At 40.3% G+C, this 14,835-nt stretch overlaps 1 protein-coding gene across 1 annotated transcript in view; it reads left to right on the forward strand.

Annotated features, from left to right (window-relative positions):
- The window catches only part of COL4A4 (collagen type IV alpha 4 chain), a 103,226-nt gene that overhangs the window by 30,557 nt on the left and 57,834 nt on the right, over nt 1-14,835 (forward strand). The window contains exons 8-19 of the mRNA XM_080798555.1: nt 386-421; nt 1,777-1,839; nt 2,180-2,215; nt 2,432-2,473; nt 6,291-6,371; nt 7,158-7,211; nt 7,485-7,544; nt 8,449-8,493; nt 8,837-8,890; nt 9,897-9,966; nt 10,533-10,637; nt 14,191-14,355. Of these exons, the coding sequence (XP_080654681.1) occupies nt 386-421; nt 1,777-1,839; nt 2,180-2,215; nt 2,432-2,473; nt 6,291-6,371; nt 7,158-7,211; nt 7,485-7,544; nt 8,449-8,493; nt 8,837-8,890; nt 9,897-9,966; nt 10,533-10,637; nt 14,191-14,355 (811 nt within the window). The remainder of the gene's footprint in view (nt 1-385; nt 422-1,776; nt 1,840-2,179; nt 2,216-2,431; nt 2,474-6,290; nt 6,372-7,157; nt 7,212-7,484; nt 7,545-8,448; nt 8,494-8,836; nt 8,891-9,896; nt 9,967-10,532; nt 10,638-14,190; nt 14,356-14,835) is intronic.

Below are 14,835 nucleotides of genomic sequence, written 5' to 3' on the forward strand. Positions count from 1 at the left end.
TATTTACATCTCCTCTAGGGAGATAAAAAGCAGCAAAGTGTCTACTAGCGGAGACAAGTTCTGGCAATTAGACCAGAGACAGTTAAACTGTAATGGAATTGGACCACTGGATTGAGAATTTAGATTGTAAATGGAAAGATGAAAAATCTCACCTTGACTCCATGGCATCATGACTTGAGCAACCTTTGGTTTCAGCTGGATTCTGGGGTGAGGGATGGACCCAGAAAGTCTTCTCCACAGAACCCTCCACGGTGTCAACACCAAACACTCAAACAGCCTGTATGGATGGTCCTAATAATTCCTGTGTAAAGTCTTCCTTCTACAACATGTGTGTTTTAGGGAAGTGGTGTTGCTCGTCTAAAGCAATACATCATTCCTGTTGCAGGGCGACAGAGGGGACCCAGGACCTCCTGGCTTGCCGGTAAGTCTCCCGAGCAGGCCCTGGGCTTCTCTTTGCTCCCCAACCAGCCTGTGGTCCACACCGTTTGTATCCTGGCGGGACCGGCTGCATCATTTGCAGAGCCCACCTAGTGCAAAATCAAAGTATAGATCTCAAACTCAACAATTAATGAAGAATTTCAAGGCGGTGCCAATAGAGACTTAAATCACCAGGGTTACCGCACAGGCCGCAGGCCCATGGAACTAACTGTCCTGGAGTGCCAGCAGGCTTCTGCTGACCTTCCTTTTCTGTCTTTTAATGATCATTTGGCATTACTCGGGGACATACGGGTCCCTTAATATTTGGGAAGTTAAGTCTCCCTCGAGTCTACCTAAATAATACATGTCAAGTGGAAATGATTTTGCTCTATACCATTCTGCCTGCTGGATCAGTAACGGTGTGTTACATTTAATTTTTCTGCCTCATCTTTATCTTCCTGAAATTTGTAATTCCATGATTATATTAGTGTTTGTAATTAATCAATCAGTGTTCACAAGATTAAAATTGAAAGCAGTTTTGCCTCCAAATTGATTAACCTATAATTTTGCTTGGTAACTTCTGGCTGTAGAAGGGATTACTCTACCACATTACTTTCCTCACTACCCTCGAAGCTCAGTTCAGTGTCATCAATGAGATAACTTTCATGTCGCTGTTAAAATAAAGACCAATTCATCCTCCTTGAGAGAATAATATCTGCACACTTGCAAGTCATTTGATGTGGGCAAGGTTGGTGAGAGAACAGAGAGGCTCTTCCCACACTTCTAGGAATGCACAGCTATAACCCCTCCTTGTGAATTTGTGTGGAATTATGCTATAGCCTACATGTTACAGAAAGTTGTGGCTGAGTCTCCTTAATCTTGAATTGGGGCCATTTCTATTCACGTTAATCTGAGAGGGTGTGTTTTAAAAATATAATGAGTAGTATAAATACATTCCTATTTTAATATAAATTATTATTAAGTAATATCAATATTTTTTAAAGCATCCTGATGTATGGCAAAGTTATAACATTTATACAATTTAGGAATAGCTGGTAACAAGTTTTCTTTGTGCTCTACTTTTGCTATTATAAGATTTATATGCAAACAAGTAGATTGATTTTTCAGTCTTAATTCAATCCTGAACATAAGAGTTGGTCACACCTGCCAGAGTGCAGCTGTCATGGACCTTTTAGTGGCTGTGTCGGCTGCAGGGAAGGTCCTCCTGCTACAGGGCAGGTGTGTCTGTCACCATGATTTCTTTGGAGGTTTTTATCCACTTAGGATTACACGGAGGTTTTGCTATGAATGATGATTTTGAGTTTTGGTAACCAGTGCGTGGATTGTTCTCATGTTTAGGGATTGAGGGGGGCAAGAGGACCGGCGGGCCCAATGGGACATCCAGGAGAGCCCGGGTTAGCTGTAAGTAGAGCACTGCTCATTCTGTCCCTCTAAAAACCTGACCTTGATGTTTAAATTAAGCAAAAAAAAAAAAAAAAAAAATTGCAGCCTTGGGTGGCATGCACAGTTGGGTTGTTTGAGAGGTTATCATTGATGAATCCGTGTATACCCCCATCACCGGGGTAGGTTTATCATGAAACGTAGGTCCCCAGGGCAACAAGGGGTCCGGCCATGAGAGGAAGTCCTGCAGGCGTGTCTTAAAACTCGGGGTTTCCTAAAGAGGAACATGGGAGAGCCAACGCAGACACATTGTGATTTCTGTGCCTGTTACTTGATATGTGTGGTTTTGCTCTTGATTTAGGGTGCTCGAGGCCATCCTGGGAGACCGGGCTTGAAGGTAGGTGATCATGAGTAACATACAACAAACAGAGACCATCCGTGTCCAATGAGCTAAGTGACCGCTGAGCTTGGTCTGAATTATGTCTTTCTCTCAGTAGACTTCCCCAAATAGTTAATAAACTTCAATTAATTGCTTAACCAGAAGTCTTACTTGCTTGTAATTACCTTTTTAATATTCAAAAGCAATTACATTTTTTTCCTTTTTCTTTCCCAGGGTAATCCTGGCGTGGGAGTCAAGGGGCAAATGGGAGACCCGGTAAGATTACCCTTTTGCCCAGAGGAGTTGGTGTTAAAATGTATGTGCTGGCCAGGTGGCAGAGGCTATTCTGATTATCACTTAAATTGTGTTCATTATCCAGTCCCTGCTCAATTTTATGGCTGAGAATTTTTTTGCTGAATTATTATGGTGCCAATACACTTAACTGTAAAATGACAGTGCTGACAAAATTTAACACTAAACTCAAGTTAATATATATGATGCATTTTACCCTAGCCAGAAGAGATTGAACATTTCTGATAATTTAGTATATCCAGAGAGACAGTTTAATTACTGATGTTCATGGCTTAATTTCACAAATTTTCTCAGAATCCTAAACTCCACCCATAAATAAAAGTATATACCTGGAACCAAAACCATTTAGCATCTGTCTCCCAGTCCCTCCCACCTCTCACCCATATCCACTGTCCCCTCCCTCTACCCCCCACACCCTTGGTCCTTTCTGCTGAAGCAGGAAACTTAGCAAAGAAAAGCTTTAGATCAAAAGCTTCTGCACAACAAAGGAAACAGTCAACAAAACAAAGAGGCAACCCAGGGAATGGGAGAAGATATTTGCAAATGACAGTACAGACAAAGGGCTGATATCCAGAACTCCTCAAACTCAACACACACAAAACAGATGATCATGTCAAAAAATGGGCAGAAGACACGAACAGACACTTCTCCAAAGAAGACATACAATTGGCTAACAGACACATGAAGAAATGTTCATCCTCACTAGCCATCAGGGAGATTCAAATCAAAACCACATTGAGATACCACCTTACACCAGTTAGAATGGCTAAAATCAACAAGACAGGAAACAACGTGTGTTGGAGAGGATGTGGAGAAAGGGGAACCCTCTTACACTGTTGGTGGGAATGCAAGTTGGTGCAGCCACTTTGGAAAACAGTGTGGAGATTCCTTAATAAATTAAAAATAGAGCTACCCTATGACCCCGCAATTGCACTACTGGGTATTTACCCCAAAGATACAGATGTAGTGAAAAGAAGGGCCATCTGTACCCCAATGTTCATAGCAGCAATGGCCACAGTCGCCAAACTGTGGAAAGAACCAAGATGCTCTTCAGCGGACGAATGGATAAGGAAGATGCGGTCCATATACACTATGGAGTATTATGCCTCCATCAGAAAGGATGAATACCCAACTTTTGTATCAACATGGACGGGACTGGAAGAGATCATGCTGAGTGAAATAAGTCAAGCAGAGAGAGTCAATTATCATATGGTTTCACTTATTTGTGAAGCATAAGAAATAACACGGAGGACATGGGGAGATGGAGAGGAGAAGGGAGTTGGGGGAAATTGGAGGGGGAGACAAATCATGCGAGACTGTGGACTCTGAAACACAATCTGAGGGTTTTGGAGGGGCCGGGGGGGTGGGAGGTTGGGTGAGCCTGGTGGCGGGTATTATGGAAGGCACATATTGCATGGAGCACTGGGTGTGGTACATAAACAATAAATTCTGGAACACTGAAAAGAAAATTCAAAAATAAAAAAAATTTTTTTTAAATAATTAAAAAAAAAAGAAAAAAGAAAAGCTTTAGAAAGGTATTTCAAAAGGGCAGCTCATCTGCAAACAATCTAAATGGCTCCTGTTGGTAAGCAGCTCGTGCCACAACTGTGGGCAAGTAGATATGGAGCATCTACTCTGTGCCAGGCCAGGACTGGTGCTGGATGTGGGGAGTTAGTAAGACCGACCTGATCCCCACTCACGTGGAGTCCCAGTGTGGTTGAATAAGTTATGGTATAGCCGTTGAACAAAATGGCTTGATTGCCTGAGGTGTATTGCAAGACTTCACGATGTGCAGGCATGCTTATGCTATAGTGTTGATCAGAAAACACAGGTTACAAAAGTAGAAGCTCAATTTTGTCCATACAACACAAGACATTAAAATAGACACTTAGAACAGGAATTTGTAACCTCAACACTGCTCTTTCCTTGCTGTGGGGACTGTCCTGTGCATTGTGGGGTAGGATGGTTGGTGGCATCCCTGGCTTCCACCCACTAGATGCTAGGAACAGCCTTTCCTCCCCAGTGTTGACAACCTAAAATGTGTCACGACCTTGTCAGATGTCCCTGGGGGGGGGAATAGTGTGTCCACTTACTTACCCCCCTCTCCTTAAAAACCACTAATTTAGAGAAGTGATTGGAAGGAAATACACTAAAACAAGGTTTTTCCAACTTGGGAAGTCATGGAGCCCTAAGAATGTGCTTGTCAGAGCCCCAGAAGCTCATGCCCCCTGGCTTGAGAAACTCTGCCCTGTAGAGTAAGGCAGGCACCGGGAGCTTCCAGACCTCAGCCCCAGTGCAGTCAGATACACTTGCAAACTCAGGTCATAGAATCAGGTGGAAATGTTTGGCTACGAGGTGGCCGTTCAGATGATCCAAAATAGGCTTATTTTAATTCTTTTGGATTGTCTGCTAAAGGAAAACATCATTGTGGAATTTTCATGCAGAGCTCTCAGATGGAACATGTTTGTTCATGAAATGCTACCCCAAGCTGTAGGTGATGCGATTATGGGTGATCTACATTTTGTTCTTCATGATTGATGTTCCTTGTACTTTTTCAGTGTGAAAAAAATAGTGGCACATTTTGAAGAGGCTCCCTTGCTTGCTTGCTTGCCAGCCTTCATCAGTTTTGCTCAGGCTGATTACAGCAAGACTAAGCATGGTTGTTTTTACCAGTGTGTGTTACTCACTCGCCTATGTACCGTTTATGCATTTGTTCAGTCATTCGTTTGCTAATAGAAATCTTCAGAGCAGCCGCTACAACAGCACGGTGTTAGGTCCGGGGCTACCCTGAGAAAAAGGAGCCCAGGTCCCTACTCTGCTTGTTCTGTAGTTTCCAGGTATAGGCAGGCATTGAAGTGCCGGCTGTATTCACTTATACTGGAAATCTTCTTCTTCTTCCCCAAAGCCCACTTACCCCAAACACTGATGACTAAATAGTCATGTATTTGAGAATCTTCTTTGTTTCACTCAGTGCAGTAAGTATTAAACATTTTATGTGTGTTATCTATTTAACAAAGTAATAATACTTTGAAGTAGGTAGCATTATAACCCTTATTTCACAAAGAGGGAAAGTGAAATTCAGAAGAATCAAGGAAACAAAGGCTAGGAGAGATTTTTAAGGAACTTTTATATTATGTTTATGCACTTTATATAGTATCCTAATTATATCTTACATTATATTTAACACTTCATTTGATCACATCTACATTTATGTACTTATATACATTATTCACATACGTGTGTGTGTATGGATACATACACACAAGCACACACACCACAAAGAACTATACCAAAGTTTTGTTTTTTATTTCTTTTAAGGATTTTATTTATTTGAGAGAGAGAGAAAGAGAGGGCACTCCGGAGAGAGAGAGAGCACAAACGGGGAGAGGCAGGTAGAGGGAGAAGCAGACTTCCTGCTGAGCAGGGAGCCCAATGTGGGATTCGATCCCAGAATCCCGGGATCATGACCTGAGCTGAAGGCAGATGCTTAACCAACTGAGCCACCTAGGCACCCTATACCAAAGTTTTAATAGAGATTTCAGACCGTAGGATTATGAATCACTTTTGGTTTGGGAATTTATTATTAATGATAAATATCATTACTTAAGAAAAACAATAAATACTTTCAATTACCTGATGTGTTTGCCATGATTTACATTTTAAATCCATGACACACAGGATTGTATGTGTTATACCACGATACAGGGGTGAAAATTCATTTCAAATCTTATTTCAGAATAAAGTTAATATGAAATTGCTACTATCTTGATTTTTTTGAAAGGGTGAAGTTGGCCAGCAGGGTTCTCCTGGACCCACCTTATTGGTACAGCCACCTGATTCTTGTCTGTATAAAGGAGAAAAGGTAATTGCCAATCCATATGTGGCCTTGATAAAGTAGTAAGAGCCAGCACTTCCTGAACAGGTCTCCGTGCCAGCAAAGGGCCGGGCACCTGCAGGCATCACTGCATTCACCCCAGAGCAGCCTCAGCAGATTTCTACTGCTACTAGCCCCATTGTACAGACTTGAAAGATGAGGCTTAGAAAAGTTACCTGTGTTCTCAAGTTTATTCAGTTGCTGAGTCACAGACCTAGCGTGGGCTGCTACTTCGTGACATGTCCTCCAGCATATAGTGCCCCACTGACACTGTCTTTGTTATATGGGCTGAAAGGACCCCAGGAAGCCCAGCTGTCCTTTAAGTATTACATATGGGCTTGAGGTTTTGATGACTGAAAAGGTGGCAGGGACATAGTAATGGGCACGTCCTCTGTCAGCCTGCAGTACGGATGTTACTGATGTCATGTGCAGATTCTCTTGTCAGTTTTCAGTTACTGGATTAAATTTCACTGATTTGCTCAAAATGAGCCACGCCTCTCAAGGACTGCATTCCCAGCTTGGATCTGCTTCCCTGGTCTGTTGTCGTGCCCCTTGTACCCCGCAAAGATACAGCTCTCACGCAGAGCTGGTCTGAATCATGTCAGGTTTATAAACACTCCTGGACCTTAGCTGTTAACTAGCAACAATTGAGGAGTAATCCTTCATTTTAAAATTTAGTAAAATGTTTCTTGAAAAAGATTATTTCTGAAAGACATGGCATTAAGTAAGTTAAATACTAAGAGGGAGCCTGATTATATTCATTGCGATTTTTAGGGCATAAAAGGAATGCCTGGTATGACTGGACCTCCAGGACCACCGGGACCCAAGGTAGTTTATTGAAATACCTTTTTTCCTTTTTATTTGTATAATACTATATCTTAATTAAAAATTTTTTTGCATGGTCTTTATCATTGCTTTAATGTTGATATATGTTATCAGAAGTTTTCACTATTTTATCGTAATTCCGTAGGGCATCTCTTCAAAGGTAGTTCTTTTCTTTATGCTGCTAGCAATAATTTTTACATCTCATTTTGTGTTTGCATTTCATATTGCGGAAAATATTGTTGCTTGAATGCCCCTAAATGTTGTCATCTCTTTAAGGGAGAACCTGGAATTGGGGCAAAAGGAGAGAAGGGTATCCCTGGGTTCCCAGGACCTCGGGTAAGGATCATTCATGCCATTCATGCTGTCGCTCACATCAGTGGGTTGGAGGCCTTCCACTCTCACATTTTTACAAAACCAGATCCATTTTTATAGCAATTCAAAAGTAGAGATTTTCTCAAACAGGAGCAATAGATTTTGGATAAGAATTACATCATAGCTAAATGCCCCAACAAGACATTCTTCCAGTGACATCATTTAGATAAAATGGACAAGCAGAAGATAGAATTGGTGGGAAGTAAAAGGATTATGGCATTTCCTGCTACAAATGGGCTCAATGTCAGTGTGATAGCAGCTTGGAATTGTTTATTTAAGCCTATCTGATTAAAAAAGGTACTGACCTCGGGGCAGTAGCTACCAAAAACTAAAGCATCAGGACTCAAACATCACCACACATGCCACTAATGGGGTCACCATTGATAGAGTCACTCTAGAGACCAGCGCCCTCATGGGTAAGGACACTCAGTTTATTTGGCTCCAGATTCAGCAGTTAATGGGATGACATTGGCTTCCATGGTAATTTTTTTTTTTTTGCTGATAATGCACAGACTGCCTATTAATCTCTAGACAAATTATATTGCAATGATTCCAAAAATATTTAGCCCAGTTCCAGCATTAGGCTAAATAACTTAAAACATAAGAATAGCAACAAAAAAAATTATGTTCTTAATTTAAAACACTGACAAGGACATTAATTTTTAAAGTAAAACTAAAGATCAGTTAAAATAGCAAATGTTATAAAGAAACAGACTCTATTCTATATGTACTTCCTTTTATTCGGCTACCTTTGTTGACGAGATGAAATATCCATAAAGCAGTTTTGTAAGATGAAAAATAATGCATTGAACTGATTTCAGGCACTTTGATTTGATTCTGCTTGTGTTGATTTTTGTGAATTTATTAGGGTGATCCTGGTTCCCATGGATCTCCAGGTTTTCCAGGATTAAAGGTAAATGTACACAACTGTAGAGATGATAAGTACATTTATTCATATTCATAAATTCAATTCAGTGTTCAGAATTCAATTCTGAATGTTTAAATGCAATTCAGAATTCATAAATGCAATCCAGTGTATTCAAAAGTTGTACTAGGGCATGCAAGTATGCACACACTAATTAGAAAAGGAGACACATTTATTTTACAAATTGCAGGATCTAGCTCTAGATGCAAAAATTAATTCCCAAAGCTGTCTGAATCTCAGTGGGCATATGTCATTCAAATTAAACAAGAATGTGATAATTTGTCACCCAGTCAGATTTTTTTTTTAAAGGCATGTTTGTGGTTATTTGTAGGGGGAACCAGGACTGTTTGGGGAGCCTGGATCATTTGGATTTCTTGGCCCAAAGGTAAAAAAAAGCAGGTGTATTTGAGTACAGCCTGATCAAATTCTATATCCCTTATGTTAAATAATTTCTTTTATAAAAAAAATCATTGAAAGAATCATTCAAAAATGTAACTTTTGAAAGAGACAGAGTTAATTTTGTTTATATTGTTTCAATGCATGTTGTAATGATTATGTTTTCCCTTTGAGAAAGTATTCAATCTTTTGAAGGTAAATAATAACAAATGTTTCAAAAATTCCATGGGGATCACCTGGTATCACAATTAAAATCAGAGGGAGGAGTGGAGAGCTCCTGGCTTTCACTAGTGCATTTTTTTTTTCCTTTGTACCTCTGTGACATCATATCCAGCATTTGCTTGGGACGAACCATGGTGGTAGTAAGGGGAAACAATTGAGAGGAATAAACATTTGCTGTTAAGATAGGATGTAGATTCAGATTGTAGGTGAATAGACTATTTGTCCTAGAGTGCCAAGTTCAACACTAATGCTCATAGGACTAAGAAACTTCATGGTTTCAGAGGTATCTAATTTATGGGCACGAAATCTTTTTTTTTTTTTTTTAAGTTAATTTTTTTTTCTTTTGTGAGAGTTTTGCCAGTTGGTCGTTTACTTCTGCGTGTAAGTGGGAGGTCACATGCCTTAGTTATTCCCAGAACTCCATGAACCATTCATTTTTCTGGTCAGCCTATAATCTTTATTTCTTACATGAATGCACTCTTGGTCCTTCTAATAGTTATGGGCAACATGAGAAAAATGTTAGTATTTTTTTTAAGATTTTATTTATTTATTTGACAGAGAGAGAGAGAGAGAGAGAGATCACAAGTAGGTAGAGAAGCAGGCAGGGGGGAGGGGGAAGCAGGCCCCCTGCTGAGCAGAGAGCCTGATGTGGGGCTCGATCCCAGGACCCTGAGATCATGACCTGAGCCGAAGGCAGAGGCTTAACCCATTGAGTTTCACAGGTGCCCCAATATTAATATTTCTAAGAAAAGTGTATGAATGGTTGATTTCAGGGGGATCCTGGAGACCGCGGGTACCCAGGACCGCCGGGGGTTTTGGTAACCCCACCTCTTCCACTCAAAGGTTTGTGTTCAGTTTGGTTCTTCTCTAAATTATTAGGAAATGGGATTTAGGTGGTCCTGACAGAAGAGTCTGGCTCAGTATTTCTGTAGTTTGTGTATTTGCTATGTTAAATATATTCATTTTAGCAAGAATATATAATTTATAGGTGCAGGTAGATATGTGCATCTGAATCATTTCAAAGACAAATGACTCCCAATGTTATTTTAGGGTGTAGAAATTTTTATTATCTCACCTTTCCAAAAGTAGGTTGTTTTTTTTTTTTTAATTGCTAAATCATTTGGTTAAGACCTACTGAGATGTTGCCTCCAAGAAAAAAGTGACCCACATCAGCGAGCGAGACAGTGCTGTCTCCAGTTTATGTGATTGCAGAGCAGGGGCAGTTGAAGAAGGGTTTCTGGTCTGAGATCCTGCATTGTTGTTGTTGTCGTTGTTTTTTAATGTCACAAGAAATCACAAGAACAGTGTCTTAGCTGCACTCAACCAAGTCTCACAAGAAGTAATTGTGCGTGAATTTTAAAATATATGTATACAGTTATTACATTGACATGTGTTGTTGTTTTGGGCAGGCCCTCCAGGGGACCCGGGGCGCCCTGGCCGCTATGGAGAAATGGGATCTGTTGGACCACCTGGTCCCCCCGGCCCCTCCGGTCCACCAGGGGAAGCCTGTGCAGGTAGAACTCTACTGACTCTTCCATGCCAGGTTTCCCACATCCTTACCCTCAACTCTAGCTGATACTGAGATCAACTAGGAGCATTTCAGAAAAAAACGGACGGCTGTCCTGGACCCCCAGACCAAGCATGTTGGGCTCTCTGGGACCTGGACCTAGGTGTCTGCTATTACAATAGATCGCCTTATCTCTAATGGACAGCTGGGCTTAAACCTGAACTCAAACCTATGAACGGGTTCCTTGGAAGAAAGCCAGGCTCCTTAGCCACACCCCAGCAATATCAGTCAGCATCTCGGGTTGGGGGCTGGTGAGGAATAAGTACATGCAAGAAGCATCCCGGAAGACTGTCACAGGCAGATAAGATCTGGAAATGGGTGCCAGGGGTAGAGTATTTTTTCAGGTCGTAAAACCCTCCCAGCAGGCTCTCCTAGACAACCTCTGTTTGTTAAAATTGAGCTCCTCTCCTATGCGAAAGGAGGAAATACAGATTGTGAATTTAAAAATGTTATTAATTAAAAAATAAAATGTGATTCAGTTTTAGTTAAGAAACCAAAACCAAGACAACAGTCCTTATCTCTCCCCAAAATTTGCACCACCTCCAAAAACAAACAAACAAACCAAAAACACCTTAGAGTTCCTGGTAATAGTGAAGGAAGAGCCTGGAAAAGAATCCTATTGATACAGGACTTTGAACTCCTTTAGGTGCTGTGCTGGTTAATAATCCCCAGTAAGATTAAGAATAGAGGCGTAGAGGATATTTGCATTCTGTAAACTCGGGAGAACTGATTTGACATGTGAGAAGAGAGTCTTGAATAGATGTAATTTTATCCAGTCTGTGTCTGGATTTATATTTACTGAGAAGGAGTAAGAAGTTTCCTGAGATTCATCTGTTAACTACCAAGTTCTTTAACCTTCCCCGAATCTAGCTTCCACTTTCTGGGATCAGATAACCCACTGCAAAGGGGGACAAAGCTTTGTGTAGTTGATCTAGAGAACACACAGCTGGTCAGGAATCATTTGTGCCTGGCCTTAGTTGTCTCCTTTCAGGCTTGTTCATAATAAAACAGGGCTCCAGCAGATTGAAATCAAAACCCAGTGGGAGTAAACAACACATATCCCTAGCAGATTGAAAACCAAATATAACAGAAAGACTCTTGATTCCACAAGATTTTTAAAAAGAACTAACCCAGTGGCTTTCAAATCTTGACTACAACCCATTATAAAAAATACATTTTATATTATATTGCATTTACATCGCATTGCATATGTGTGTGTGTGTGTGTGTGTGTGTGTGTGTGTGTGTATTCTCATATACATATGACTGAAGCACAAATTTCAAAAGAAAAAAGAAACATAAATTCCACAAAATAATACTTTTTTGTATATGGGTACTTTATTTTCTGCCACTTTTTTCTTTCAAAAAATTTTTCTTAATGCTGGCCACAACTTCAGTGATTTCGTGGGTGGTCAGGGCTGCTATATGCCAGACACTGTAACCCATTTTCTCTGTTGGAAGGTGGTTGAGGATTTTCCATGGCACCAGGACAAGATACCAGGTAGCATCCAGGTCCATCCAATGATTGTAGGGGTTTGGACACGAGTCTTAGGAATGATATGAAGACAAGACAGCAGCCAAGTCTACAAGAACACATCTCATTTAAGTCCACCTATATGTCTATAGCCTTTATCATACATATCTTGTTTTAGAATCATCTAAAGTATTTATCATGAGATAAGCAAGGGTTTGGAGTTAGATACCCGTGACTGAATTCCAGCCTTGCCACTTAGTGTAGTATACTAAAACAGTTATACATTTACACTATGGACTGAAAACATTCCAGGTTCTACTACGTACAAGCCGTGTGAACTTAGACATTTACTAAACCTCTCTGTGCCTCAGTCTTCTCATCTTCAGGGTGCAGTTCTCATTAGGGTTGAAAGAAGTAATATGTATACAGTTCTTGGAATACCATTAGCTATGTTAGTTATTATCATTACTCATGTTTGGCCCAAATGTTTGTGCCTTATCTATAAGGTATAAACATTGCAAGATTGAGGAGTAAGGATAATGTAATCCTTATATGTTATCCATAAATATCCTATACATGTATATGTTATTCATATATATCCTACATGTGTAAAGCCCTAGCACATATGCACATAATGAATGTTATTAATTTAGGTAGTGTGCTACTTACCGATTACTGACAGGATTTCAGTTGTCTATTGCTGAAAAACAAATTTACCAAAACCTAGTGGCTTAAAACAATAATCAACATATCACCCCTCACTCTGTGGTTCAAGAGCTAAGCTGAGCAATTCTAAATGGGGATGTTCCTATGGTGGCAGCCACGTAACGGCTGGAACTGAAAAGTGGGGACTGGCTGGGCATCTCTGTCCTCTATCTTTCATGTAGTCTCATGGCCTCTCTGTCTGGCTCTGTACTTATTTATGCTTCCTTATAGTGTGGTGGCTTCAGAGCAGTGATATTGCTTCCATGGTGGCTCAGGACTCCAATCCCACACATTTTGGCTCAAAAGGCAGAAGCTGAATCATCTTTAATGACCTAGCCTTGATCTTATTTTATATATATATATATATATATATATATATATATATATATATATAGTCACTCCTGCTGTACTTCATTAGTCCAAACAGTCATAAAAGCCTGTCACATTCAAGGGGAAGGGGACATGTCACCTCTTGCTAGGAGAGCGTCAAGCTTCTACAACATTGTGAGGGAGAAGAGCTACCATGGTGGCCATCTTGGGAAACTATAGTCTTGCACTGAGAGATTCATGCTCAGGAAGAAGAAGAAGCTGTGAGAAGTGGTCACTCTCATAGGAAGGCTTTGAGCTGTCATTAGCCAAGCCCCCAGCAGGCGGGTCAGATGTCGCAGGAAAGCAGGATTCATCTTTGACTCACTTTGGCCTCTGAACACACTGAACATCTCAGCATTCCTTGGGCATGTGTAATTACCAGATATTACACTAAGCTCCTTATGTGAATTATTGTATTTAATCCTCATAACAAGCCTCTGAGATAGATATAGATGGTTAAAGAAGTTCAGTAACTTACTTAAGTACCTGTGGCTGGAGAGAGAAAGTTTGGGTTCAAATCCAGAACCTCTGTGCCTCCCTACCAACCTAGGTTGCTATGAAAGGTATGGTATTTCGTGTCTCACATAGATGATATAGGAGTCCATATTTTAACTCACTAAATGTGCTAATATATTCATTCAGATGATTTTTAACCAAATTATCAAAGTCGCAAGATATAAAAATAATATTTTTAATTAAATAATAGGTCCTTTCCCCCAATAACCCTAAATAATAGGGAAAAGGTAAGAAAATCTGATTCCATAAACCTGTTTCCATTTGTATGCTTATTTCAAAGAAGGTGAGGCTGGGATATTTAGTTCATTTTGAAGTACATTTTTTTTTTCTTTGAAAATATTTACAGCCTAAGGAAGAATGTACTGATTTTCATTTCTTCTAAACACAGGTTTACTCTGGGAGATGTATGTGGTTTTCATTCTCGATTTCTCCTGCAGGCATGATGGGACCCCCTGGGCCAAGAGGGTTTCCTGGTCATCCTGGATTTCCAGGGGCAGCTGGTACCCCTGGGAGAGCTGATTTCAGTCCAGGAAAGCCAGGGAAGCCAGGACCACCGGGGTTGCCTGGAGCCCCGGGGCTGCAGGGCCCTCCAGGATCAGATGGTAAAGTGCTCCCCATTTGCATACATTGGCATTTTTGTTGCATGTGATATTTGCAGCTTCGTGCAGAAGATGTGACTTTCTTAATTTTTTCTAAATTTTTCTATTATTTCATGAGTCAAGTTAGTATTATTATTAATAGTACAAAAAAAAAGTAGACTGATGTTGGATATCACATCAGCTACAGCATATGAAAATATTTGAGAATTTAAGTCTGAATTATGGAATTATATAAGTGAATACGGTTTTTATTTGTTAAGTGTAGTTTTAATTTTTATCAGAGTTACAGATGGACTTGGCTTGAGAGTCAAACAGTTCTATGAAGCCTGTTGTGAAGAACTGCCATCCCGGGCAACCATTCTCCTATTCCTTCCTTCCCAGGGGAAATTCTTTTCATACAAGTAGTGGGATTTTCTGTTATTTGCCTTTCTAGTGACCCCTATTGCTAATCCTTAATTTTTTTTTAAAGAGAGAGAGATGTGA

This window comes from Martes martes (assembly GCF_963455335.1).
Source record: "Martes martes genome assembly, chromosome: 3".
Taxonomy (NCBI): Eukaryota; Metazoa; Chordata; class Mammalia; order Carnivora; family Mustelidae; genus Martes; species Martes martes.